Genomic DNA, 27,419 nt, shown 5'->3' on the forward strand with positions numbered 1-27,419 from the left:
CCAGCCACTATGGCTGGTGGACAAAATTTTTAATTTCCACCCCTGGCTGAATCTGATAACGATCCCAATGTAGAAGAAAAGAAAGCCACAGACATAAATACGAAACATAATTTTTAAAAACATAATGAATCTAAACTTATTTATGGGTTTATTTTATTTACTCAGTAACTGAAAAATCCTTATATTTTTCAACATGAGCGAACTTACCCTCCACACATAAGAAACTCATTGGATGATCGACGACCTGCTCCCACTGGCTGATCGTCTGTGGAGGAAGAAACAAGCAAAAAAAAAATATATATAAGGGTGTGACACTCTGTTGATTACCAGGTGCTAAAATATGCCTTAGAATGTCACCTGATACTCATAAAACTCTCTGATGTGGACTGGCAGGCGGATGCAGCTTGGTGTGTTAGAGCAGGTGAGGAGAATGAGGAATAGTTTTACTGGCCACAAACAAAGGTAAGAGTGTGGACTGTCAGCAAAATATCTCATGAACCACTGGGTGGAGTTTAATGAAACTCACAAAAAGTAATTAATGTGTGTGCATCTACAACTGATAAACTTTTGGAGTCAACCCAAGATGGCTGCCAGTCAACTGACCTTAGGAAACACAAAATGGCGACAACTCAGCTAATTTTTACAGATATTGAGCTAAAATTTGTTGTGGTAGGAGCAGAGTCAATCCTAACGCATACTCTGAGCGCTACCCATTAAAACCTGTTAGCTTCAAGCCTGTTTGTTTGTTAGCCAGATGGGATTTGATGAAAGTCTTAGAAAGCAAACAGTGGATTTACACCAGTAACTTATTAATGCCTCCAAATCAAGATGACCACCACAGCTGTGGGGGCAGTGGCTCCAGGAGGCAGGGATCTGTACTGTAACTGGAGGGTTCTGGTCATTAACAGAGTTAGACGAGAACTCTCATTTCTCATCAAAAGATGGTCTCAGTTTAAAACTCGAGCATGAAAGGCGATGATCGATTGGAATGCTAGGCCTTAAATTACAGTCTGTCATTGTTAGCAGATTTTAATGTCAAAAGAGTGCGTGTCTGTAGAAATTACCAGCAAATACTGAACATGATTTTGTGATGCGTACTGTCCCCATACAGTGAGTACTGGCGCAGATACATAGAATTTGTGTGCTCATACAGCACAGATGTAAATGAACCATCAACAAGTTGGTGTGTCCAAGTGTTTCATCTGAAGACAAACTTCCATTCAGTGACTGGGTTTTTAGGGCCAACGGATCATTAATAATTGAAGTCTGGGCCCATTGTTGTAAACTGTTGTCAGAGCAGAATTAATAAGGTTCATGTGACTGTATTTTTCTTTTTTGTATTTTTTTGGTGAGAGACTAATCAACATTTAACCTCTTTAACGAATTCTTAAATCATTACTGCAGGGCCTAAACCCACTAATTTAAAGCCTAAAGAACATCTCACATAGTCCCCTTTTTTAAAATGAAAATGTTCACCTGTAGTATAAAGCAAGTCTGTAAAGTATGTTGGCTGTTCTCACTCAGTTGGGTTTAAAATCTGGTGCAAGTTAACGATAAATAGGAAGATTGTAAAGAAAGCACATAAAGGTAGATTGAGGAAAAAAAAAAAAACATTGCAAAACAGAAAACTGAAAACAATACTGCCTGAAAGTAGGAAGTGTGCATCAAAAGATCTGTGAGTCATTGTTTTCTGAGTGAAATTAGAAGAAAATGAGATTTCCATTAAAAGTAGAGAGAAATAACACCATCAGTAAGAGTTAAACTGGGGGGGGGAGCAGCCATTAGCTGTGGAGGACTGACTCAGAGACATTCTGTGATAAATCACCAACCTGCACTCGACAAAATGTCAGTGCTGAAAAAATACCAAAATAAAAAGAAGCTGAAAAGCTAGTTGACGCACAGGGATGTACTTATTTTTATTGTTTTGGTTCAGGATTTCATTTTTCCCTTCGCTGCTTTACCTAGAGAAGTATTTCAGCCATTTTGAAGTAGGGTTCTGTGGAACGCTTCTGAACAATAATATCTTATTTGTTGTAGACGACCTTCGAACAACCTCCGTTTGGAGAAACAGAGTTTAATTCTGACTGAACAGATGAGCTAATGGCTAGTCTGAGTGAGGCCAAGACCAAGCATAGATTGCTATCGTCTTCAAACGGCTCCGATCTTCAAAATTTCACAGCAGGTCATGCAAACTCTATTTTTTAGATTTTTATACCACCATTAATGTCACGTCACGTGGTTATTTGGATGGAATTCGACCTTTATGAGCAAACAGCAGCAGCTAGCTGTAGCACTTCTTCACAAATAGTTACACGATTGCCCGCAGGCGTACCACTAGAAAACAGAAATTGATTCACTCAGTCAGACTTGTCCTTTGCTCCATCTCAGGCATTTCACAGTTCTGCATTACCAAACAACAAACACTGATCTGCTCAGAAACCCCACAAAGATGGGAAATATTGAAGTGAGACATGAGTAAATTCGGAAGCGTAGATTTGTGCGCCCTCTGATACTTACAGCTATCGGTGGAGATGTGAGGCACCAGGACAAAATCATCAGTGTCACAAGAGGAGTTCTTACTGCTGGTACTTCCTGCAGACTCTTTGGACAGCTGCAGGAAGTTGGGTGGGCCAAGTGGAGGGGACGACAGACCGTCCTCGGCCAGAGTCTGCATGTCGGGGAGGGACTGTGTGTTCGCAGGCAGAGAGGAGACACAAAGAGGATTTAGTTATTACTTGGACTAAAAGAGGCAAATAAAGTTCCCAGACTGGGTTGGGCCTTTTGTCAAATGAAATACCACTGATGAAAAAAAACACTGCCAACCTTAGATTGACTTGCTTTGCAGTATTTATAAAAGCTAAAGGTAGTATCTCACTGGGCTGTCACTGTTGGCAACTAAAACTTGTGGAAAAATTGCAAGAGAACGTGAATGTTCAGCTGCACGCTCCCTGTTTTCTGAGTCTTTGTGACCAAGCGACCAGCAAGTCATCAGTGCGTTTTTAAGACCTGGACCTTAGCCTGGGGTGTTTTCTGTCAGAGAGCTTCGATCCAGAGTCCAAATGTAGCTCCAGAGTTTTGGAGACCAGTTGGAGACGCCCATGATGACTCTGTGACTTATTTCGAGAGAGAGGTTGCTGCACAAATTCTTTTAACATGCTCAAAACTCGAGCAACAGGACCGAACACCTCTGTGACTCACACAAGTAAACTGAGAACCCCTGAGAACGCCACAAGACATTCGGGAGACTCCCTCATGAATGCTGTTTGGCAACTAGTCACAGCCCAGAGGGATACCAGGACGGAACTCCGCCCCACAAATCACCCACTTCGAAAATGACTGACTTAAACGCTAAAACCAGTGAAAGTTTTAGGTCAGAAAAACGGGTCACTGCAATGTTGTGTGGATATGTTTGACTACATAACATCCACGACATGCTGATGTTTTGAAATTTGATTTCAGTTCAGCTTTAAACAGCTAATAACTTGCAGACGCATGTGCTACGTTATCAAACTGCTACTGATGGATTCTGCTGTTTGTGCTGTTCCCGGCAACAATAGAGGTGTCGCACCAGGGAGGCCTAGTTAATGTTTCATGAACCTAGCTGCGGTCTGAAAGTAATCCCTTCTCAATGAGGGTTTAATAAGCGATATCAAACTCACAGGAGGAGAGCTGTAGCGGATGCATGGGGAGCTGCCACAGGAACTTTCCGTCACAGCGTTGGAGGCACTGGGGACCGGCACCGGACACGCTGACGGGAAGAAAACTCATCATTAATTAAGATTTCAAGCTGAACGATGAGAACACGAGTGCAGTCAGGCTTCCCAAGAACGTGACCTTTGTGCTTACATTTTTTAATAGTGGATGTCGACTCGAGGAAAGGATGGCTGAAAAACGTGTCTGCAGAGAGGAAGATTACACAAACACAAACAGAACAGGCGGTGTTTTAAAAGGAAACATCCTAGGACAGACCCAGAACTGAGTAAAACCCCCACTATTAATCGATTGCTTCATTCAATGTAAACACTCACCAAAATCCATTCGGTCTTTCTGATTCCTCTGCAGCAGCCCAAGCAAAAGGTTACTAAGCTGTGGAGAGGTCTCTCTTGGGATTCTGTGTAATGGGAACATCAGTACTTAGTTCACGGTGTGTGAGTGATCGTGATGAACTAACTGCACATCAAATATAAGATAACAATACAGCAGGTTTAGTTCTGGACAAAAATGTAAACTAAAGAAACAGGATTTTTGCAGAAAACCCTGCGTGAATGTTTAGTTCTCAATGACTTTGCTGAAATCAGTTCAATCTGAAACTGAATTGCTAAAGTTATAACGATCAGAACAGAAGCTAAAATTGGAAAATAAAACAGCAGCTAAAAGTGAAGCAACTATGCTGAAGTGGATTTCAAAGAGCACCGTTTTTCACAGATTTGAAGAGTTCTCCTTTATTTTTTAATGAGAGGAGAAAAAATGTCAATGAGAGATGTTTTGGTCACATGCATGAAGGTGTGAGTTAGAGGGAAGATGACTGGGTATCAGCGTTAACGCTCTATTGTATGTTTTGAAAGGCTGTATGCTAGTGTAGACTCTCAGTCATCCGGGCAATATTAAATCCCCCCCAAAACAAAATAAATGGAAACACAAAAACTGGATTTCCATTCTAGAGCTGAAGATGTTTCGCTTCCCATCCAAAAATCTTCAACTACATAATAAAGTCCAGTTGTTTCTTTCTTTTTTTTTTGGTTTTAGAAAGCTGAAATCTGAGACCTCCTCAAACCATCTGTCTTCTTTGTCCAAAATATGAACATTTTGGTCCTCAAAGGAGTTTCCTTTACCCTTGAGGTGTAGGTGCACAGCTGAGTCCTGTCCTGAACATCTGCTCTCTTGTGTTGAGCCATGCATCTGTGAAGGACTGTTTGGTTTCTCCATTATAGAGATGTGGACATTCCTCACTGCACTGAACATCATACACCACTCCGCTCCGTTTGTGTTCGGGTGTTATGTCCTTAGGATGGACCAGCCTCTGTCTGAGAGTCCTATTGGGTCTGAAATGCATCAGGATGTTGTGTTTGGAGAAAATCCTTCTGAGTTTCTCAGATACTGCTTTGTTTTTGTTTGGTTTTTGGGGAGGATTTGCCATATCCTGGATAACTGAGAATCTACACCAGCTTTAAAAAACAACACTTTTCATCTTTTCTCCAGAAAAAAAGCTAAATTAATACAACAAAGAAACTCCAAACTAGAGTTTGCCAAATTAAATGTAGCAACGATTGTTAAAAAGAAAACATTAAAGAACATCTCTAGAAAACCCTGCACCCTCTCAGATTTATAGCAGCTAGAACAATGTCAGCTACAGCTGAACTACCATCCTTAAAAGTAAAAGTGCACGCAGGAAAACGATTGTTTACGAATGTAAACACGGTTCTATGAATGAAAGTGAACCTGTAACCATGTGACTACGACCCGAGGGTTGTAGTCACATGGTTACAGGTTCACTGAAATGAAATAGAACTGAAAATACCAATTGGTGAGTGATTTTAAACTAATGCGCGTCATAACGGGCATCGTGTTAGTCACAGTTTGACTCATTGTGCAGTTTAAAGCTCAGCCTCAGCCGTGACGTCCTTCTGTTCCCTGTGAAGAAGACTGTCGAGGCCTGAGATGTGCACGGGATTCCTGCCTACGTCCAAAGCACTTTCATTTTCACATGCAGCCTAATAAGGAAAAATGATATTTGACTTGTATCTAATGCCCCACCTCTCCCACCTGCTCTAACCTCTACTGAACATGCTCGCTCCTCCACTCTGTAGACTGAATAATATCTGAACTAAAGCTCATTGCAGTCTATTTAAACACTTTTAAAACACTTTATTATGAAGAAGAAAGCTCAATCTTTTTAAGGGCAAGATAAAATTCAAACATTTATATCATTTCTTGCCATGTTGTCACGGTTTTATAGTCAATCCATAAAAAAAAAACATGCTGACAAATGAAACAACACACAAGTAAAGAATAGCTTCTTGTGCCATTTTCACTTCAAATTGTGCATTGTGAAGAACTTTTACTTACATGGGCTGGAGATTTTTGTTCTTCTCATAAAACATTCGTAGATCTTGGGGACTGCTGGCCTGAAGGCAGTGATAAAGAAATGAAATAAGCTGAGGCACAACGCAGCAAGCCCATCTCTGAACAGTTTGCTGTGGACAGTATTAACCTGGAATGGTGGCTTGCCAACCAGACACTGATAGATAACCGTCCCTATGCTCCACAGGTCCGCCTTGGCATCATAGTTCTGGGACATGATGACCTCTGGGGCCTGAGAAAGGAGCACAATGAGATAAGAACCGAAAAAAGTCCAAATGATCCTTTCCTAAAGGCTCGGTGTACATCTGTCCACAAAATGCATCTCTAACATTTTAGATCAAAGTCTCAAAGAAATTTTAAAACACAAACTGCCTTATGCCTTTTTAGCAGTTCTTTTTACCGTATTTTCTGGACTATAGGGCGCATTTAAAAGCCTTCAGTTTTCTCAAAAAACGACAATGCCTCTTATAATCTTGAGCGTCTTATATATGTAAGAAGTCGTAATGTTTTAGTGCGACTTTGGTAAACTATGAAGCTGCACCTCTTGCAGCATTAAGGCTCAGTTATAGTCGCACAGGGCTCCGCGCACGGCGTGCGGACCGTGCGGTGGAGGCGTTTATACTTGGCGCTTACGTCGGTGCAGTATTCTCTGAAAAGACAGGGCTGTTTTGTTTCCCTTATAGTCCGGTGCGCCTTATATGTGACAAAAGTTTGAAAATGGACCATTTACTGACAGTGCGCCTTATAATCCAGTGCGCCCTATAGTGAGGAAAATACAGTATTTTAACAGACAAGATGCAACAGAACCAAAAAAAAAAAGAAAACTAAGAGGTTAACCTATCTGTGTTAGAAAATAGTCAGTTCAGCCATCTAACCAGAATGGGTATGAAACTGGTTGTAACTGACTTCAGAACCATTTTAGTCCCACCAGAGGAGTCCCAGCAGATTGAGCGGCTCCTGTTCAAACGGACAGAGCTTCAGTGATATCGGCGAGATGAGGTGTCTGCTCCTAACCAGCCACACCGGTTCAACCTGGCGTTGAACCGGGGGGGGGGCAGAAATAACAGCTATGTTCTCACAGCTTCTACCTCATGTCGCTGAGGGTGGGTGAAATGAAAAGGCTGAACCAAAGCACGTCTCCGTGTAATGCCATTAAAAAAAAAAAGTGACCATAGCTCTTTGATTAAGACCTACTGACCATGTACATAGGTGAGCCGCACAGCGTGGCTGCCATCATGTTGCTCTGGAGGTACCGTGCAAACCCAAAGTCAGCTGCAGGGCAGAAGAACAGGATGAAGCAGAAAGTCCACACAAGTTATCATTAGGGATTTAAACCATTTCAAAACCAAAGCAAACGGGAAAAAAATAGTGAAAAAAATCCAGTATTTAAAGCCAAAATTACTGAACCACAATATTGTTTTTGTATGCAATTTACGCAGACACATAATCTATTTCCATGAGACAGTGGCCATTTTTTCGTCTTCTCTTACCTATTTTGATGCGGATGCCACTCATGTTCGACTTCTTGCGAGTCATATATGACAGCAAAATGTTCTGTGGTTTCAGATCCCGGTGGATGACCCCTTTATTGTGGAGAATGCGCATTGCAGCAGCGATCTGCTGGAGGAAAATCCTCAGGGTCTCCTCTCTCAATGTCCCCTTAGCTTAAAACAAATAAATATAAAAAAACACATTACTTGATTCAACTGTTTGTGGATACAAAAGCAGGTGAAAAGTCTTAAACAGTGTTCCAATTATAATTATTTTTAGGATTTAGGATCAAGCTGAACTGTGAGGAGTAGTTATGAGTAGTCAGCGTCTAACCTAAAGCAGATAACCGTCAGTATACTTTCAGTTTTGTAAGAGATGGTCTTTAAATAACTTTGCGACTATCCTCGTCACTTTGCAGTCCAGTCTGTGAAGCTTCGAGTTGCAAAAATGCACAGACCGGCTGTTTCAGGTGACACAATGTGAAAATTAAACCATTTTTGAAGTCTTAGTTATTTTAGGTGAACAAAACTGTTTTCTTTCTTTCCTCCTTCTTTTTGTTGCCTGCAGTTTGAATCCTGCTGCTTGTCTTTTCTGTCAGGAACTCTCCAAACGCGATGCTTTGACCGCTGCCTTTAGTAGCTAAGACACTCAGTGCTTCATAGTTAAAAGTAAAATCCAATACTGTTCAAACAGTCATATTTTCTCCTACAAATGTCTGTGCATAAACTAGGATTTGCCTGTGGGTCTTAGTCAGTTACTTTATTAGGTAATACAGCCCATAAATGTGACCCGTGCTGGCAAAATGAGTCAGAATGAGCTCAGGCTGCAGTGAAGAAAACGTGAAAATATTGATTTTTGCTGTAATTTAGATTTACATGAAAATGAATCCATAAAGAAAGCATCTAATGATTCCAGTAACTAAAAAAAAACAATTACTGGTAATCGCCCTAAGCTATCTTTAAACTGAAGTTTTCTTACGGGTACGTCTTCAGAAAAAACCCTTTTAATTCAAATCCTTTATCTTTCTGTGAAATTGACCATTTTTTCTCTGCCGGCTGCCGTAGCACCAGGAAATCTCTTTGCATAATGTTTGGCATCATTGTAAAGCTAGGGGAGTCCTCTTTTTTTTAAATACAAGACTGGACTTCCTGTTGACGTCACTCCTGACCAATAAAAATTGAATTTTCAAAACCAGCAGGCTTGAAAACAAAACTAGCTTGTTGCCAGGCCAGGTGATAAATCCCGAAATTTTAACTAACTATGAGTCACTTTGAAGCTTTTCAGATGGAGAATTAGAAAATAATATTAACTAAAATATCAAAAAAATCTTGATTTTGACCCATTTTGCAAAAATGAGGTGCAAGAGGTGCTAAAGCACATTATTAAAGGCAACAAACTCAAAGTAAACATAGTGTTGACAGATTCTGCAGTTTTCACATGATTACTGGTTGTCATAAAATCTGTGTTGAAATCTCCACAAACTAAAATCACCGTCTCGTGATGTTTTTTTTATACAACTCTGAAATGTTTCTATTAAATCGATCGGCACAAGAACATGGTGTTCTATAAACACAACTAAATAACACGTTTAGATTTTCCACATAAATGTCAATAATTACTCATTCTGTTAAATCATTAACAATCATTAACATTGTCACGTTACCAATACGGTTTCATTAAAGACCAGACTTCACAATAAAGACCACGCCCTCCTCTCTTGTTGTTTCTACAGAAGTTGTGCAAGTCCAAGAATCATTTACCAGAGAAATCGTTGTAAATAATTAGGATGCTTGACACCTACACACGGTGTTCACTGCAAAAATAGTCTCTCTCCAGTGATTTGAAAGGAAAACACACAGAGAACTAATCTGCCATGACAAACGAGATTACACTTTACAAACATGGCTTGAACTCAAACAGGGATTCCTTGAGTGCCTCGGTCTCTGGGATCATAAAATGCAAATACGAACCCATGGGACGGTACTTCATGCAAACGTACGGGGATAAGGAAGCAGGCTGCGTTGTGCAGATGACAGGGCATATTGCCATTTGCTCTGTCATTCCAGACTGAGGCTGACCTGATTTGAGCAGAGCAACGATCAAAACCAAACTGAGAGGGAGTTTCAGGCTGTGTTCGCATTTCCTTGGGTCAGCTTTTAGAAAACTAGGCTGGTTTACAGACACATGCTTACATGATGTTCGAAATCCAAACCAGGACATGTACATCAAGACAGCTCTGATCTGAGGTCCACCCATAGAACCCCACAGAAACAACTATTAAATTAAAAGACACATTCTTCACGACTACACATATAATAGCTGCAGCCACATGCCTTTTTCTCCACTGCAACATTATTAACTTTGTTCAGTGATAATCTCTGTGTAGGTGAAAGACAGATTAGTGATGCTTACCTTGCAGATAATCGGCCAGATCCCCTCCATTGCAGTACTGCATGTGAGGAGACAAACAATCACTATCAGCAGCACATAAAGCTCAGATTTATAAATACAAAGCTGAGAGGAGCATTTTGTTATTAGGACTGCATGCAGTCTGGATTTATGAGTTTCTTTGCAGGCAGGTGTTCAAATTCTTGCCCTGATATTGGCAGGTTCAACAACTAACGAGCTGAATATCGACATCAACAACTTCTGCTGGAGTGCATTTAGTGAGCAAGGACAAGAACAGACATAAGGAGCTGCTATGGGTTGAATAGAAAATCTACTTCCTGCCTTTTTGAGATTAAAGGACTAGTTTGAGGATTTTGAAATGACTTTCTATGGAAAAATAATCTGAATAGATAATATCTTATTTGGTGTAAAGACCTTTAAAAGACCTGTTTGGAGAAACTGAAGCCTTTTCGTCTGACAGGACTGATGAGCTAAACGTAAACCTGTAAAGGTTTACATAATAATGTTCACAAATTTAGGAGACTGGAGAAGTTTAGATTAGCTGTTAGCTCCTTTGTTCTTTCAGATTTCAACTGTTTCTCCAAACTGAGGTGATTTAAAGAGCTATTTGCAACAGGTAAGATATTAACTGTTCATAACCTTCCGACAGAGTCCCACTTTTTTAATGAACAGATATGATGGCAAAACACAAGTTTAGGTCCAGTTGAAGCAGCTTTGTAACGTAGCCCTGGTCGGTGCTAACAAGTTAGCCACAAAGTGGACAAGATGTGAAAGAGAGAAAAATAGATCAAGAAACAGCAGGTCAGCAGAGAAGCCTTCATCAGCTAAAAGAAGGAAACGCATGAGAGCCTCTGCTGAGGTTAACCAGGATTCTCTATCTCTAATCCTCACAACACAAGAGGTTATAAGATGGGACACATGCAAGTTTCTATACTTACCTCCATGACCAGGAAAACAGAGTTGGGAGTTTCCTGGAAGAGGGGAAAAGAGCATCAGAAAGAGAACAACCACTGGAAGAACTCCACAATACATACGGAAACACAAACACTTTAGGACTACAACATTTGTTTTTATTCCTAACTTCGTGTAGTGTGCTGTTCAATCCCAGATCACAAATGAAAATATGTGGAAAATCTGGTACCAAACGGATAGCGGTGGCAAGGTGGCTGAGGGCAAAGAATGCAGCGGGAGATAAATGATAGCTTCAGGTAGTTGTGCAAAACAAGTTCTCAACCAGACGTGTCGTTTATTAAAAAATATACACTCTATTACAAATGTAAATGGCCTTGTTTAATTGGTTATATTCAGTCTAACTTCACTTCTTTAGAGAAACCAGGAAGATAAACAACATAAAAAGGGTTATTTTGATCGAGTTTAAATGATGAAGAACCACAACAAAGGAACTTAGTTAAGAGGAAGGTTTCTATTTTTCTGTCTTTGAAAGCCTTTATGGTACAAATGAGCACAAAGCATTTTAAACATTTTAAAGCCATTTCTTATACAGCGTGTTGATCATGAGGCTCATCAAAAGATACAGAGAGGACGCGGAGAAGTTCAACCAAAAGAATCTGAGCCTGGTCCCGATGGGCTTGTTTATCTGGTTCCGAAGCAGCTCGGTCTTTTATGTGATTTTTCTGTATCTGGAGCAGGCGAGGGTGGTCATGGGGGCACAAATATCCACTCCAACTGTAGAATATGTGAGCGCGCTCAGGAAGATATTGCATAATGATTATTTATTGTGCAGCACAGCTTGGAGAGGAAGAGAGGGGCGGGGGTGGGATGGGTACAGGGGGGACAAGGGTTACTAACACGTCACTGTCGTATCACAAGACAAATACACTGAAGAAGACGCCAGGACTGTCACCAGAGAAAACCAACACAGAGCGCAGGGGAGAGGAGGGGTGGGGGGGCTGCAGCCTTTCTATGACGGAGCAAAATTAATTCCAGAGGCAGGTGGCGACGGCTGCACATAGGACAGCCTTTGTTTGTGTTTTTAGAGGAAGTTGGAAGCTAACCGTTATGAAAGAGGCCGCTGCTCGGATCGTGTTTACGAGCCAACGTTTTCTGGGAGGTTCTGTTCACACATTGGCTGCATCCAAGATAAAAACCCAGTGGTCTCTGGCCACAGATGGCCAGCTGCCCATCGAGGACAGGGCTCCAAAACAACCACTTTCCAGCACAAACTAGTCCAAAACAACTTGGATATAAATAGCCTCGCTGTCATAATAACACGCTCGCACTCATGGCAAAGTTTCGCAAGCGACAAAAGCTGCTGGCAGGACGGAAACATGAAAGTACTTTGTTGTCCTGGGATCTGAAACCCACACACACACACACAAACACACACAAACATAAAATCAGACAGCAGAGTCCGATCAACACAGGGTCTTGGTTGGCTGCTCTGTTACTGCGTCACATTACAACTCCTGGAGTTGAGGCTTATGTAACAAAATGTGAAATGGGAGGTAGCAGATCTGCAGCGAGTCAGGGTGTTTATGTACAGGTGTGCGGCAGTTAGGAGATAATGGATCGAACGGTTTGTAGAGCCAGCATGTCTATGCCACGCAAACCTAATCTGGGCTATTCTGAGTAACAGCAGCACGCTGTGTCAATGAAGGCACAGGATTTTAAAGAAATAAAAACACAGAATGTGCCCGGGGCAAAAAAAGTCAACATCACTTGTGGATAGTCAGCGTGTCTGAATCGTGCCTAAAAAAACTAAAAATGTCTTTTTACACAACAAAACAACATCTCCGGCACGGCACGTTACTGTGGAGATGACTGGGAGTGTGTTCACGTGCCTCAATGAGCAACAACAGTGTTTTCCTCTGAGTTTTGGTTCCAGCCAGCCAAATGCCTAGAAAGCAGAGCCCTATAAAGGATGTATGGGGAGGCAGGCTTTCCAGGAAACTTGGCTCTAAAAACCTCAGCTGGAAGTGTCCAGAAATATGCAGCCCCGTTCTGTTTCTGCTCTCTGTCAGGCCGGCTTTAATGCATTGTGTAATTAGGACATGTGAGATACACATGAAGGCCACCCCTCTCCCCCTCCACCTGCCAACATCTACAGACAAGAACACAGTGTTCCTCCTGGGCTCTGTAAGTTTCTATGAAGGCTGGCTCATAAACAAACCTCTGACGCTGCTCGTTTTAAATTCAAAACAACTCCGGTCTTCACTTTTTGGGATTTTCTTTTTGTTTTTGTTTGTAGAAGTAAATGACTTGAGATGAAAAGATGCTATACATCAGAGCAACTTAATGAAGACTAATACAACAACTAAAATGTTGAGAGGCACTTGATCATTTTCAATCATCGTTAATCAGAGTACATAAAAAAATTAATTCATTCACGTTAGGCTTCAGCTTCTTAGAAAGCTTGTAATTGTACGATGAAATCCATCATGGGCGCAGAAAAGTCAGCTGAACATCATTAGGCTGCATTAACCATATTTTAGCACAGAAGACCCATAAAGAACTGAGAGTAAAGATTATTTCTTATAGTTTACAGACAGATATTTAACAGCCAAGCTCATGAAATCAGAGATTCCTCAGAGCTCCAACTTTTGGTCAGTAGGAGTGTTAAAAGCAGCTCCAACTAGTCTTTTGTACAAAAAAAACAAAGCAGCAATCAAAACAGATTTCTGCCTTCGCCCGCCTAACGGGGATGAGCAGTGATTTTGGAATAAATGTTGAGTCGTCCGATTAGAAGAATCTGAATTAATGTGACTGTAATTTTGATAAGTGGTTCTTTATTTATTAGTTGGAACAAACTGTTTGTTTTAGATGCCAAATTGGTTTTCAAGTACACAAACAATATCACAAAATGGTGATAAGAACATATACTGTTTTAACATACAGTAGCTTGTTACAATAGTGTTCAGATTATAGTGTCTTGGCTCAATCCATTTTCTCTATAACTAATCAATAATAAACATAAAAAAAATGCCGATGTAGTTTGGTGGGATGTTGAGTGAACGAACACCTCCACGTGAAGTCGAATTAAAAACACAGAGAGACTAGCAGTTTTACTCTGTGTTCATTCAGGGTTAAGACTAACACAATGGTGAGCAATCTGTACGGTCTTGTTATGACAAAAGAATAAAATCTGTGAAACTGAGTTTTATAAATGGAGGAACACAAACAGCAGTGTTGGCACCCGATGGCCAACCATCCCCCACTTAGACATGACTCGAGCTGAGCAGGAAGTTTGTTTGTTTGTTTGGTATTTTACAAGAATAAACTTGTGGCTTATCAATAGGTTTATTCACAATCTGGTTCAGCAATAGGGCTGCAAATACAAGCCATTCTTTCAGCAACCAGTGGCTCCCAAATGAACCGCTCGAGCCGACAACAGCTGGCAACGGAATGTGCTTACAGAAATAAAGCCACTTTCATAAAACCAGGGAGTGACAGTAGCGCCGTAGGTTAGAAAGGGGCCGCCCTCCCAAATCATACCCACACTCTAAATCGACTCTGTGACTACCTCCCTCAGCAGCTCATGTGTGTAACAGTGACAGGTCAACTTCAAACCCGGTCATTACACAGTGAGAATAAAAAACAAGACAGACCCTTGCTGACATAAAGTTTGCTGATAACTGGGAGGATGTGTGAGAACAGATCTGATTTAGGAATAATACCAATAATGGCATACTAACAATAGCAATGCCAAAATTTTGATTTTAGATGCCATGAAGTCTACCAAACTATTTACTCTTAGAAAGATTGGGGGGCTAATTAACACCACTAACACGGTATGGATAAAACTGACATATTGCCACCAGTTTTATGCTAATAAAAAAATTCTCAAAATCTTGGCTTGCCAAAACCTTGTCTTTCACACAGTGGCTACTGGAGACAGGCACCAGCTCCGTTACGACCCTGACCCTGCACAGAAAAGCAGGTAGGAAAACGGACGGATTGTTCACCAAATTGCAAAAACTGGATTCTGAGAACTGAGAATAAAACGATGTAAACACACGAAAACTAAAACGCTTATGTTGCAGTATTTTATAGAAGTACATTGTGTACTGTACTTTAACCTCTGCAGTATTATAACTCTCAAAAGGTCAAACAAAGAGTGTTCACTTCATTTCATAATACTCTTACTGACTGAAAGACATTTCCCAGAAGTTGTCAACAAGCAACCACGCAGGATCTACAATACAGATGTCAGAAAAACTTGGTGTTCTGACTACACACACACAAATCTTGCCTGTACAATGCTTGTATCTACTGTCTGTGGATGAAAAAGATCATTAAAAATCACAGGTTTGTCAAAATGGGCTTACAGGGACTAAAAATGACCTAAAGATTAAAACTGAAAACATTAACATGATCTCTCGATGATTTTTTTTCTTTTTTTTTTACAGTGTTCCAGACCAATCACAAAGTCCTTTATTGATTTCAACCTTTGGTTTCATTCACAGAAGCTTCACCAGCTGCGTTCAAAGGTAGTGACACAGCAAACCACTGCTGATGTGACATAACACCGTATGACATGTGCAAACTGTTTGTACTGATTAAATAAATGATGTATGCCAGGCAGTCTGTTGGATTTATGACATGTCCAAAGTCTGAAAAAAAGAATCAACTTCAGATCCTTTTAAGATACTCGTCATGTTTTTGAAGTTCCAGTGTGGTTAAAAATCCTGTCATAGCACTGACTCTGCACTTTTAAGGTTTTAATGATCTTTGTTTTAACTGTTGACTCAGGTTGCTCCGCTGTTTACTTCTTTTAGTTTTAACTGCTGCTTTTGAGCTGATCGATCCCGGTATTCTTTTTATCAAGACCTGAACATGCTGTTGGTCTTAAAGGCCTCAGTTCTATGGGGGAAACACTCGTCTTCCTCAGCACCTATTTCTTTTAGAGTACCTGAAGGGTCCATTTTGGGTCCTATTCTGTTTCATTTATGCTGCCTTTGGAATCAATATTCAGAAAACATAACATTTACTTTCACTGTTATGTTGAGATCCAAATATACTTCCGTTTTAAACTGGATATGTCCGCCCTACTGAACACTGTTTAACTGTCTACAAGATGTCAAACACTAATCAACTCTGAATTGTTTGACCCTGAATGAAAACAAGACTGAAATGACTGTATTTGGAAATCATACTCCTCTCAATGAGTTACCTGATATCCTTGGCCCCCCTCGTTGAATCTTGAAGCAGTTCTTTTAAATTTGAGTTGTCAACACCAGTTTTTAAATCAGTTGTGCCAAAATGCCAAAGAAAAATCCTCCAATCCTCCAAAAGACCTCAAAACACTTGTCCATGCCTTCATCATCACTAAACTGGACTATTGCATTTCTCTATATTCTGGCCTTGAACAATCATCTCTTCATCACCTGCAGTTACTCCAGAAGGCTGCTGCGTGACCACATCACTTCAGTTTTAGTAGATTCAGTGGTAGATCGTTCCAAAGGCCAAAGGCTGAATTAAAGCGCAGAGGCCATGATGCTTTTGAAGTGACAGCCCCTCAGACTTTGGAACAAGCTGCCCCTTGATATTCAAACTGCAGAGTCTATAGCAGGGGTGTCAAACTCCATTCCTCGGGGGCCGCTCTCCTGCATGTTTTAGATGTGTTCTTGCTTTAAAACACCTGGTTTAAATGGACGACTTGTTGCCATGCTCCTGGAGAGCTTGATGACCCCTGGTCGATAGAGTCTTTTATGATTTGTGAGTGCTCAGAGTTTGTGTTGTAAATTATTCTCAGCGATTACCACACAAAAACATAGCTCAATATCTGTAAAATTCACTAAAATATTGTTATTTTTGTGTAGGATAAGGTTGATTAGCTGTGGCAGCCATCTTGAACTGGGTTGACTCAAAAGGGTCAAACAGTTGTAGATGTTCAGCCAACGATTACTTTAAGAGTTTTATTAAAATCCATCAACAGTACAGGCAAACAAATACACACATGAACAGAGACAAACATGAGCAAAAATATCATTGCTTCTTCAACTTTTGCCGCAGGCAATAATATGTTATATTTTCTTTTCTTTCCTTTTCCAAATACAACCATTCATTCAATAAATAAAACAGAAATCTTAGAACTGGCTCTTTAAACCAGCATTATTACAAATCTTTTTACGACTGGTTACTAAAAGGTTCTCCTCCACTGTGAGAGCTTTTAGCCATTCGTCTCTGGAGGGAGTTATGATGTCATCCAGTCTGGTGAGGGGATGAAAACACCAATGGAGAAGTGGAAGGGTAGATGGGGTGATCAGCAGGATGCCAGCAGGAGTCTCAATATAAACACAGGAAGTAGACTACTGTGTATGAAGTGCTTCATCATCACTTCAAATGCCCTCTTCCCCACCCCACTTCTTCTTTCAAAGCCCTAACAGAACTACCCTCACATGTAAGAGGAGCCTGTTCTCTGCTTCTGAACATAAACATGTTTACTTTGGACTGGCATTGGCATCCGCATGGAAAGATAAAAATAACAGAGGTCATAGGATGGAGACTAATTGGAAATCCAGACTTTTTTATGCTGCTGACTTCATCCATGTTACAGGTTTAGCTCAATTTGAACCAAGAAAACGGAAACAGAAATCCTTAGACCAATACTGTAGTAGGGCTGAGTGATATATCAAGTATAAATCTGAACAGATACTTTTAAGCCATCTGCATTATGGGCTACGTTTACACCGCAGGCAAATGTGACCAAATTCAGATTTTTTGTGCCCCTATGCGACACATATCAGATTTTCTCATGGCAGCGTGAACGTGACATTTCAGAGTTTTTCATATCTGACCCAGGTCATTTCCGTATGTGGTACTGAATCAGATACATATCCGATGTTTTTCAAAGCGACAGCAGTGTTAACGTTCAAGTGAAATTTATCTGACTTTTATGTTGGCTGAAATGTCGAAGGAAAAGTCCCACCCTTCTTGTACTCGACTCTTCATCCACATGCCTCTGCACAGAGGTAGCAGCCACAGCTCAAAAAAGATAATAATAAAGGTTATCGTTAACGTTTGCTCTATTTTTCTCCTCTGTCTCCTTTTATCTTTTACCATTTAGATGTACAGTTGGCCCTGATTGGACAGCAACTTCAAAACATACATGCTAACACTCGCAGCATCCATATTTACTTAAGTTAACACAGCGTCCAGGGTGTGACGTCATATCTTCTTCTGCTTATGTGGGTCGTTTCAGGAACTGAAGGCTGTTCACACTGTGGTCTGATGGAGCCTGCTTTTAAAATATAACGCGAACGACCACGCAAAGAAATCAGATTTGAGCAAAAAATCGGAATTGAGCATTAAGACCTGCAGTGTGACCGTAGCCTAATTCACTAGGAGTTTAGCTTTTCCCAGCTTCTTTAAATGCATCATAGCTCATTCCCCCTCCCATCCTGAAAACCCCAGCAGATCCCTGCTTCCTACCCCACTCCTCTAACAAACCGCAGATGGCTCCGTTAATGTTTCGAAAGTGAGGAAAATAGTAATTAGCAGGTGTTCCGAGACAGTAAATGAGCTACATGTTTTCCAAGAAAAACAGCACTGGATCTTTCATCTGCAATGGTTTGGATTTAAACCACTTTTTGATTCAAATTCACTTTGAACAAACTCTGGTTAATGACTAAAACTGGCTCTCCTTGTTCATGTGGCGGGATCTCGGTGTTTCTGATTTTCGAAGTTTATAGAATTCAGTTCGTTGCCATCAGAATTACTCTGAGCTCCTTGATAGCGAATATTTGCCTGAGAGGCGTCAACATTTTTGTCTCCGAAAACTCATGTGCCTGTGTGTGTGCTACATGGTGATTCAGAGACTCATGGAGACAGTTAGCCATGATGCTAACATGCTAACGAAAATCAACTATCAGAAACAACGCTGAGAAGAAACTATTGGACAGAAGGATCAGAGGATGAACTTGTTGGACTTTTTAGGTTGGAGGGTCGTAGAGAGACTTGTTAAATAATACCATCATCAAATGGTATGTTTTTATGTGCTAAAAGTAGATTTATTTTGTTCCTGTGCTACTGTCTTGATGCCTGTCAAAGTATATTTCGAGCAGGGGTCTTTATGCTCTAACTTTGATCATTTTATTAAGTTCCCGGTCAGAATGTGCTGTATTTATTTTCAACCCAAGTAGCCTTAAATGACTTTTATGTGTTCTCTATGCCACATTGGTTCTAAATCTGGTCGCTGAACACAGTTCAGATGTCAGATTTTCAGCTCACGTGTGTGTGTACTGCACGTGTGAGAACTTTAGTTGGTTTTGTCTTTGATTGATTCATTTTCACCCTGGTTCGTTTGTCATCAAATACTACCTGGACGTAATGGAGTGACTGCTCAGAAGACATTCATGCTCCTCCCACTGTTAGACTACATCTTAACTGTTGCTCTACAGCTGGAGTGATTAACAGCCACTTCTGCTGTTGGATCATGTGAGAAGACGATTGTAAAGTTTGTTGTTTTTTTATCCAAGGAAGAGAGCGAGGGCTAAAGGATTAATGTCTGAGTCACAGTTCTCCACTGAATTAGGTTTTAGTGTTGAATTATTATCAAAAAATCTGGAAACAAAAGTCCTAACACATAACCAGTCAATTTCACACATCTGACAAATGATGTTTCTAAAGTCAGTGAATAATTGTGTTCAACAAACACCATCTCCATATTGTTGAAAATATGAGCAAACAGCCCAGAAACAAGTCTGGCCTGACCAACACTACCAACCATACGATGAGCAATCAGCACCATACGTTATTTCTTCACATTTGAAGAAAATGAGCTGAGCCAAATTTATGATAGAAAAACTGAACGACTTACCTGGACGTCATAAAGTGCCACAATATTTTCATGCTGCAGTTCCTGGGTCAAAAAAAGCAAAAGAAAATTTAAAAAATGAACTGGGAACATTATTTAGCCATCAGCAGTTAATGGAATGGTAGCCTTTAATGGGTTAAAGGTCCTTTTTAGTCAAAGGGGCACAATCATTAGGTCAGGTGTCAGATCATGAGAAGTCAGGCATCGAGCTCACCTTGAGGATTTTGATTTCCTTGCCAAGAAGGATCTGGGACTTGGACAGGTTCTTCTTATTGATGCTCTTAATGGCCACCTCCCAGTCAGTTTTCTGCACAACACAGAAGACAGCAGGAAGAGGAAAACAGCTTTAAGTACAACTTCATCAGCAAAAGCATACAGTTTCAGTCTTCGCCAACGCCACTCATCCATGTCCTAATTTCTTTTATTTCCCCCAACATTCTGGTCACCTCCTCTTACAATTAATGTAAAAGTGTTGTTCTCGGCTGCTTATTGCTCTACATCCCCACAATTGTTTTTTGTTTATTTCAAATCAAGTTTCATTTAGATTATTTTCAGAGATTAAAGCCAGATTCAGTAATATCAATGGTGAATTTCAACAATAAAAGGTGTGTTTTTTTAACCACACGATGCTTAAATGGATCCAATCGCCATATTAAACGAGTCTTACTGGCTCTGCTACGTAACACCTGCCTGAAAGGATGTTAATTGCGTTATTTTAAGCATCTGATCACTTGGCTTTCTAAGCACTAAGCCAGCCTCCCGAGTTGAAAGACACGCTGAATGACGAAGCGCTCGGATGACAGCTGGAACAAGTGCCAGCCTACTTACGTTGAAAGCCGTGTGAGAGGAAAGACAGCTATTTTTCTCTTGCCCCTGAGCTGCCATGTACTGTTTCCACATGGATTCGTGGAGCAAGCATATAAAAAAAAAAAATCATTCCTGGAGCTCAGGTGAACTTAAAGCCTCTATGAACACGTGCTGCATCCAAAAGCACCTCATGCAGAAACCTACCGGGGGGAGGGGGGGGGGCATCAGAGGGTTTTTAAGCTTTTAAGGGCCACACGAGCACAGCATGAGCGTATATACCCGACACGAAAGGAAGAGACTCGGACGAAAAACACAAGTTTTACGTCTACAAAAGAATCTAGGTTAATAGGAGATGTTCTTGTTCATTGGGTGCGGTCTGCCTCAAGGAAGGCAGAGAATTCAGCGCTGGAGTGACAGGTCTGCGTGCGCACACAGATGTGTTTTATTGTGGAGGAATACACGGAGAACTGAGCTGCATCCATCCCCAGCTCACTGACAACCTGCCCACCCAAGTGTGACTGAACTGCCAATCCTAGAGAGAGAGGGGAGGGGTGACCCCAGCGGCCCCTCGTGCATCACTGGAGGGTGCAGAAGTCTTTCTTTCTTTTTTTTTTTTTTAATGAAGCTAAATGACTCAATGGTCCACCTCATAATGAACAGCAAGTCTGCGCGCAGTAAGCAGTTCCACCCTGCTCGGTCATCCTGCAAAAATAGAAGCCAGCTTTCAGGCTCCAGAATAACACATGATCTCATTTATGAATCACAGCCGATTACAACGTGAGCAACAATATGATCAGCATCAATAAGCAACCAGAGGTGAGTACAGAGGCAGCTAAACCAAACCTGACCAAAGGAGACACAACAAACCCGATAGGTATTCTGCCTGCCGCAAAGCAGCTGGGAGAAACACTCTAAAATTACCCGTTCTGCACTAGATTTTAATACCAGTTCATTCTTGTGGCGACAGTGATACAGATCTTGCTCATAGAGTCATGAGATAAACATGCTTTTAAAACAGCGGAAGGCATGAATATGTCATATTTAATTAAAAAGAAGTTTAGGCGTCACAAGGTTCTGATGCTGGTCAGTGGATTAGCAGAGGACTGAAGGTTTGAGTTTTCAGAATCACTGAAGATTTATTTGACTCTGGTTCGATCGTCATGGTAACAGAGACTGAGTTTGAGTCTGGTTAGATCTCCATGGTAACAGAGGCTGAACTCATCGCCTGATGCTCCAGATCAGGTGATGAGTTCAGGTTCAGTAAGAAGCTCTGTCTGTTCACTGATTCTTTTCTTAATGAGACCCCAAATACAAAAATCTCTATTTCTATTCAAAAATTAATGACTGGTAGTTTTACTGAGACATAGCTCCCCAACATAATTTAGCCTCTCTAAATTGCTTTTTTTCTAAAAACACGCAGTCCTCTTACTGACCTGTTGTTTTTTTCCCATAAAAATAGTAGAATTCCTTAGTTTAAACATTTGATATGTCGACTATGTTCTCCTGTAAATAAAATGAGATTTGCAACTCACTGCATTCTGTTTTTTTATACATATTACAAAACATCCCAGCTTTTTCGGAATCAAGATTGTATATTTTTGATTAAAAAAAAAAAAAACCCAAACGCTTGTTTAAAAAAAAAACCACTGTGACCAAGTTGTGTTTTATTTTTTAACTAGAGTCAAAATAATTTTAGATTAATGTCACAGTTATTCCAAGGAATTACAGGTAGATGGTAAACGGGCTGTGCTTATAAAGCACCTTTCTAGCCAACCAGGCCACTCAAAGTGCTTTAAAACACAATCTGTGCCCTCATTTACCTTTTCATACAGCACTCTACCAAGATAATCTGAATAAATCATGCTTTGGAGACTGATCAGTGCTTTAAACTCCATTAATACACCAATGGGGCACACATCAGGGACAATGAGGGGTTCAACTCTCTCATTGGAGGACAACTGCTCTAACCACTGATTCCCAGCCACCCCACAGTAAATGGTTGTGTTTTTTTTAAAAAACAGAATGTTTGCTTGGTTATTCATGTCATAGTGTAATATTTTGGGGGGGTTTCCCCAAAAAACCTTAAATAATTGTCTCAGAGTTGTCAAGGTTTTTTTTTCTTTTCTCTCCAGATGTTGGGTGATGTTAAATGAGGAAGTAAAGGTTCAAAAGTGTTCACGTAGAGAAGTGTTCAAGGAGGTCAGGAGACATCTTTGTTGTACTAACAACACAACATCTTTGCCATAACATTCAATATTAGAACCATCTGTGGCGACAAAAGAGATTTAGAAGAGAATTTTCCAACTACGGTTTAACTAGTGGCACAAAATCCATGGTTCAGTTCACAGGTATCTTTCTATTTCTACTCTTTATTTTATTTTGTTGAAAAAAAAAAAAAAGAAATACCATAAACCAGTAATAGTAATTTTAAGGCCTTCTGTGACAGTTCAGCGCACTGAGCCGACTGAAACTCAGAGCCTTTACTTATTAGATTTTGAAAGAGATGCCATTTTTTATGACTGATGCTAATCTTTAAATATTAAGGCTGCCGATGGCTGTTAAAAAACATCCACACATCCGTTTTCTTTACCCGCTTCTCCATTCTGGGTCACAGGGAAGCTGGTGTCTATCTCCAGCAGTCACTGTGTGAGAGGCAGGGGACACCCTGGACAAGTCTCCATTCCATCACAGGGACATAAATATAAAGGCTTAACTTAAACAAACATATATTTAACCCTTAGAAGACCCTGTTCACTCAGAAACAATAAACAGAAGAGCACTCTGACTTAAAAAAAACTACAATGAGCTGGCTCTAGCAGCTGCATCATTTTCCTAATTGGTAATTGATTAAGTACAAACATCACTGATTTTTTTTCTTTAAAAGTGCCCAATATAATAAAAGAGGAAAATGCCTCTTGAAGCTCTGACCTTTGTGTGTGTTTTATATGAGAAGAACTACAGTCCTTCCTTTGGAAAAAAAAAAAAAAAAGAGCTTCACGAACATGTACAAATCTAAAATTTACTCTATATTCCATAATTATTACATTAGTGCAGCATAGATGTAGCAATATCATTTTTAATAAATGTACACTCACTTGTGAGAAGCCTTTGTTTAATGATTTGAAATTACAGCACACCTTGAGTCTCTAAGTTCTGACGATTCAACAAAGACGTGACGGTGTTACGTTACATTCAGGTGCCTCTCACTGGGTGGCGTCCAATCCTGGCCCTGGAGGGCCACTGTCCTGCATGTTTTAGTTGTTTCTCTGCTTTGACACACCTCATTTGAATGACTGAGTGATTACCAGGCTTCCGCAGAACCTGAAGAGCAGGGAAACGACTAAAACATGCAGGATAGTGGCCCTCCAGGACCAGAATTGGACCTTTCTGTTCCTCTGTGATGGAAACAGCCCTGTAAGTAGGTTACACAGAGACTTAAACAGGCAGTGAACACATCACACGCCTCATGTGCTTAACAGGACATGGAGACGTGAGACGTGTGTGGATGCGCACAGACACACACGCACAGCTCCCAGCAAGAAGCAGGAGGTTTGAAGGCCGAGGCTCACTTAGAATTCCCCAGCTTTAATCTAGTTTGTTGACTTTTAGAGAGAAACGGGACCCATTTTCACCGAGAAATGTCAGCCCATTCGCGTCGGGAGCAATGGGGGCAACATGATGTCATCTCCTGCATCTCTCCATTACACACGCACGCCCCGACCCACGGCCACGGCTTCTTTTCTGGGACAGGAAGTCATATTTAAACATTTAACTCCATTGATCTCACGGACTGAATTGCTTCGATATGAATGGAGACTGTGCAGCTCTTATCTAAGGCTTGTAATTCTTAAAGCAAAACACCATCTCCTCCTCCTCCTCCTCCTCCTCCTCCTCCTCCTGCCTCAGTACGTCAGCACGCCATTCACTGACGCCTGACTCATCCATTTCATGAATGAACTAAATAACATAAATACACCTAAACAGGCGACGACGGGATGATGAAATGTTACAAAACCCATCTGTCAGAGTGCCATATCGTTCAGATGTGTGGCAAAGAGAGTTTCTGGATAACACAGCAGAAGAGCTGGCTGATGGTCTTCAATGACTGACCCAGATTTGGGCTGCTTACTTTGCAGCAGAGAAGCCGGGGGGTGGGGGGCAAATGATGCAAGTCAAATGTTTCATTACCTTCCTGTGTCTCCCTTTGAACACCACGGCAAAGGCTCCATGTCCCACCAGGTCCTTCCTGCTGTACTCAAAGTCTCCAACAGTTTCCATGGCGAGGAGGAGGACTGCTCAGCTCAGAGCTCCTCAATTGGAAGAGAAAAGGAAACAAACAAACAAAAACAAAAAAAGATCCAGGAGCAATAAATCCACTCAGAGCTGATGCTGCTTCCCTCTTCTGCAGGATGATTTCACAGCAGGTGGCACAGATGTTCTATAAGGTGTGAGTAAGACACGGAGGCAGGACGTGGTGCATTCACATGCCCTCCGAGAAGAGGGGGGACGTTTGAATATCACAGATTAGGCAGCTTGGAGCATCAATCCTCAGATAAACTGCGTCGGTGCCAGCTGTCTTTGACCCAGATGAGTAGTTCAGAGCCAACAAAGGACTAACCAACACACTTTGTCCCCGGTTACCTAACCTATCTGGACGGACTGCCTACATGATGGCGAGCCGGCTGGACACGAAGCAGCTGCGGGCACCGAGCTCTAGGTTAGCCCGACAATGACATAACCGAGGGGCTACACCTACAGTCATAGCTGCTGCCCACAGTGCGCAAATATCCCAACAAGAACATTAGGCTAGCATGTTAGGACAGTTTACCTAAAATGTACAAGCTGGAGGCTAGCTAACGACAGTCCACATTCAGCTGCTAACCTGAAACATCTCAAGGATGCGACATAAATTAAAAACGTCAGCACCGAGCTGCCGTCCACCCGAAGACGTTAGTCCATATTCTCTGTCGTCCTCGATGAGACGTTCGAGTCCTCGGGACACATTCCCCCAGCCTTGAAAACCGCTGCCCTGTCCCCGGCTGACAACCAGTTGGAGGCAACCGCTTGTTTACTCCATCGCCGAGCGGGCGACAGTACGGGGGCGACTGTCCCGGTTCAGTGCGACACATTAAACTGCGGATTCCAGCGACGCGATTCTGAGCCTACAGTTAGAACCACTTGAAGCCTCTCGCTCTTCACGTGAGCTGTTGACTACAACATTACACCAGCAGGCCAGCGCCATGTTCCGCTTTTATAGGCCGCGGAGCACAGCAACAACATGTCCTTCCGCCTCAGCAGCTAGTCCGTTCGAGTCCCGTTCTGACGATCATCCTGAGGAAAATACCACGGTCCGTCGGTAATAATGGTAATGGTATGATTGTTTTGTTTTTTTGCTTTTATTTAAAAACAAAAATACAACCATCCCTCCTTTGCTGCCTAAATATTATCCCATATTGTTTTACAATTACTATAATAGTATAAAAAACTTAGTAAAATATTTATTTATAGTCATTTTAATTTAAACACACATATATAAATAAGGAGACTAAGAGAATACAAGTGAACATGTTGACAGTCACTCTGTTTAAAACGTGCCAACTTTTTCCCCAACTCAAGACAGGTTATAAACCAACTTGTGATCAGCTTTTTGATTTATAACACTTTATTTCTACAAAATTTTGTTGAATCAAAGGTACTGGAAATTTGCTTTTGTTGCGTTTTCAGCTTTACACAGTAAATGTATTGTTGCTCTGTTCTAATGCTATTACTTCTCGTCATCAAAGGGCGCTGCTGTGATAGCTTAGTACAGAAGAGACTGTTAGAAAGCAATGAGAGTAATTATGCGGAAGAACCGTGTTTAATAAAACAGAGTCTCAGCAGGGACTGAAATAAAGTTTGTGAGTTCAAACCATTGTCTCCTGTTTTATCACAACCGCCCACAACAAAATCAGTGACAAGAATGAGTGCTTCAGAACAGAGTCCATGGCCTTTCCTCTGATACAATTTAAAATGTGGCAGAAAATATTCAACAATTGTATGCTTATTGAAAATGCTCAGGGAGGAACATGGCTGGATGTGAGACGACATGTGGTTTTATTACACTGCTTGGGTTCAGAAGGGCAGTGTCTGTTCTACACACTACCAGAACAAGGTGCAACATTTCATGAAGCCATTCAGACAACATGTGCAACATGCTGATGAAACCGTGAGCCAATATGTCACAGGGTCCAAATGAAACATCAAGGACTGAGAGCTTAGGAACTCCTCAGCCCAAAACGAACGCCAAGACAAACTGTTCTGCAAAGGGAAAGACAAGCATCAACCTGGCAAAATTACTATATGATGATATAAGTTACTTAAAAAAACATTAGTGAGAATGATTGTTTGGGTAACAGGGGAGATGTTGTGTTTTTCGGGTTTACACAGTAAATGCATTATTGCTCTGTTCTGTTGCTGTTATTACTTCTTTTCACTAGAGGACGCTGCTGGGATGGAGTAGGACAAAAGAAGCTGTGTTACACAGAGAACTGTGGTCAATAAAATGGAGACTAAGCAGTTACTGAAATGAAGTGAGTGAGTTTGAACCGTCATGTCCAATTTTATTTAAACCATCACAGCAGTTTTGTCTCTGGTATTTTATTAAAAGGCATTTAAACTATAGAAACAGTATGACAGAAAAAATATATGGTTTTGACACTGACTTTTGATATTGTGGTCTACCTACAAACCGATCATTGTCTTTGATCAATAAATAAATGTTGGGTTCAAACTTCTTAAATAACGAGGGCAAAATGCCTTATTCAAATCTTGAATTTCAATATACAGTATGTCAAAAGGTTATTTGGGGTCTCAGTTG

At 41.0% G+C, this 27,419-nt stretch overlaps 1 protein-coding gene across 1 annotated transcript in view; it reads right to left on the reverse strand.

Annotated features, from left to right (window-relative positions):
• ulk2 (unc-51 like autophagy activating kinase 2) overlaps positions 1-24,841 on the reverse strand; it is a 43,543-nt gene extending 18,702 nt beyond the window's left edge. The window contains exons 1-14 of the mRNA XM_017422022.3: positions 24,752-24,841; positions 19,971-20,063; positions 19,760-19,801; positions 10,920-10,952; positions 9,985-10,021; positions 7,572-7,745; positions 7,280-7,353; positions 6,212-6,313; positions 6,067-6,125; positions 4,029-4,111; positions 3,847-3,897; positions 3,660-3,748; positions 2,518-2,686; positions 208-265 (exon numbers count right to left, since the gene is read on the reverse strand). Coding sequence (XP_017277511.1) covers positions 208-265; positions 2,518-2,686; positions 3,660-3,748; positions 3,847-3,897; positions 4,029-4,111; positions 6,067-6,125; positions 6,212-6,313; positions 7,280-7,353; positions 7,572-7,745; positions 9,985-10,021; positions 10,920-10,952; positions 19,760-19,801; positions 19,971-20,063; positions 24,752-24,841 — 1,154 coding nt within the window. The remainder of the gene's footprint in view (positions 1-207; positions 266-2,517; positions 2,687-3,659; positions 3,749-3,846; positions 3,898-4,028; positions 4,112-6,066; positions 6,126-6,211; positions 6,314-7,279; positions 7,354-7,571; positions 7,746-9,984; positions 10,022-10,919; positions 10,953-19,759; positions 19,802-19,970; positions 20,064-24,751) is intronic.
• Between the last annotated feature and the right edge of the window lie 2,578 nt (positions 24,842-27,419).

The sequence above is a fragment of the Kryptolebias marmoratus genome, linkage group LG2 (genome assembly GCF_001649575.2).
Source record: "Kryptolebias marmoratus isolate JLee-2015 linkage group LG2, ASM164957v2, whole genome shotgun sequence".
Taxonomy (NCBI): Eukaryota; Metazoa; Chordata; class Actinopteri; order Cyprinodontiformes; family Rivulidae; genus Kryptolebias; species Kryptolebias marmoratus.